Source organism: Malurus melanocephalus, unplaced genomic scaffold (genome assembly GCF_030028575.1).
Source record: "Malurus melanocephalus ecotype Western Australia unplaced genomic scaffold, MMel_1.1 scaffold_1755, whole genome shotgun sequence".
NCBI lineage: Eukaryota > Metazoa > Chordata > Aves > Passeriformes > Maluridae > Malurus > Malurus melanocephalus.
The window spans coordinates 18,841-20,367 of NW_026624987.1; the positions used below are offsets into that span (position 1 = coordinate 18,841).

At 42.5% G+C, this 1,527-nt stretch overlaps 1 protein-coding gene across 1 annotated transcript in view; it reads right to left on the minus strand.

The window, feature by feature from the left end:
* Positions 1-1,527, minus strand: part of LOC130587316 (histone acetyltransferase KAT7-like) — a gene marked incomplete at its 5' end in the record, with an annotated part of 9,606 nt that overhangs the window by 4,502 nt on the left and 3,577 nt on the right. The window contains one exon of the mRNA XM_057388294.1: positions 59-186. Coding sequence (XP_057244277.1) covers positions 59-186 — 128 coding nt within the window. The remainder of the gene's footprint in view (positions 1-58; positions 187-1,527) is intronic.

The following is a 1,527-nucleotide window of genomic DNA, read 5'->3' on the forward strand; positions in this document are numbered from 1 at the left end:
AAATAACTTCAAAATAACACCAAAATAACACCAGGTTTCTTTGGGGTTATTTCAGCACCTCCAGAACCCCAGCAGGTGAATCCCATCCTCACTCACCTTGTTCTTTTTGCCATCCACCTCGAACACAGAGATGGAGCCCTTGCGGTAGATCTCGTCCCCCGGCGGGTGCTTCCACACACACTTGGCCTGTGACAGGGACACAACTTTTTAACTTTTCTGTACCCTCTATGCATCCCCCTGTATCCCTCAGCCCACGTTTGGAATTCCTGCAGCCTGATATTCCTTAGTTTAGGAATTCTGCTGGGCAGAGAGACCAAACACCCTGAGGAAGGGCTCAGTGTGCCTTGTGCTGTCTTAAACCCGACCTCCAGCCTTGAGTGAAGCCTTCTGTCCAGAACATCTTGTGTAAACTGGGCTCTGGGCTCATCCAAGGAAGAGATTCATTAGAAGAAGGAGACATTACTGCATTTGTGAAGTTTCTTATTGGGGAATCCTAGATAGATATGCTAATTCCTGAAATCTATAAAACTAGTGTGCATTCTGCCATCAAGTTGTGCACCTGGGATCCCAAAAACCAAGGTAAAACCCTTTTAATCGTGTCTGTCATTATTAAAATTTGGCTGTTAAGGCAACACTTTCCCCGGTTAAACACAGCTCAATACCGAGGTAAAACCCTTTAATCCCCTAAACAGTGTCTGTGATTATTAAAAATTGGCTGGTCAAGACAACACTTTCCCCAGTTAAACACAGTTCAACACTGAGGTAAAACTCTTTTAACCATGTCTGTCACTATTAAAAATTGGCTGTTAAGGCCACACTACCCCTGGTTAAACACTCAATACTGAGGTAAAACCCTTTTAACCATATCTGTGTCACCATTAAAACCTGGCCATTAAGGTAACATGTCCCTAGTTAAACACAGCTCAATACCGAGGTAAAACCCTTTTAACTGTATCTGTGCCACTATTTAAAACTGGCTGTTAAGGCATCGCTTCCCCCAGTTAAACACAGCTCAATACTGAGGTAAAACCCTTTTAACCATACCTGTCACTATTAAAAACTGGCCATTAAGGCAACACTTCCCCCAGTTAAACACAGCTCAATACCGAGGTAAAACCCTTTTAACCGTATCTGTGCCATTATTTAAAACTGGCTGTTAAGGCAACATTTCCCCTGGTTAAACACAGCTCAATACTGAGCTAAAACCCTTTTAACCGTATCTGGGTCATTATTAAAAACTGTCTGTTAAGGCACCATTTCCCCAGTTAAACACAGCTCAACACCGAGGTAAAACCCTTTTAACCATATCTGTCACTATTAAAAACTGCCTGTTAAGGCACCATTTCCCCAGTTAAACACAGCTCAACACTGAGGTAAAACCCTTTAAACTGTACTTGTGTCATTACTAAAAACTGAACGTTAAGGCATCACTTCCCCCAGTTGAACACTGCTCAATACCGAGCTAAAACCCTGTTAACTGTATCTGTGCCATTATTTAAAACTGGCTGTTCAATGCAATATTTCCCC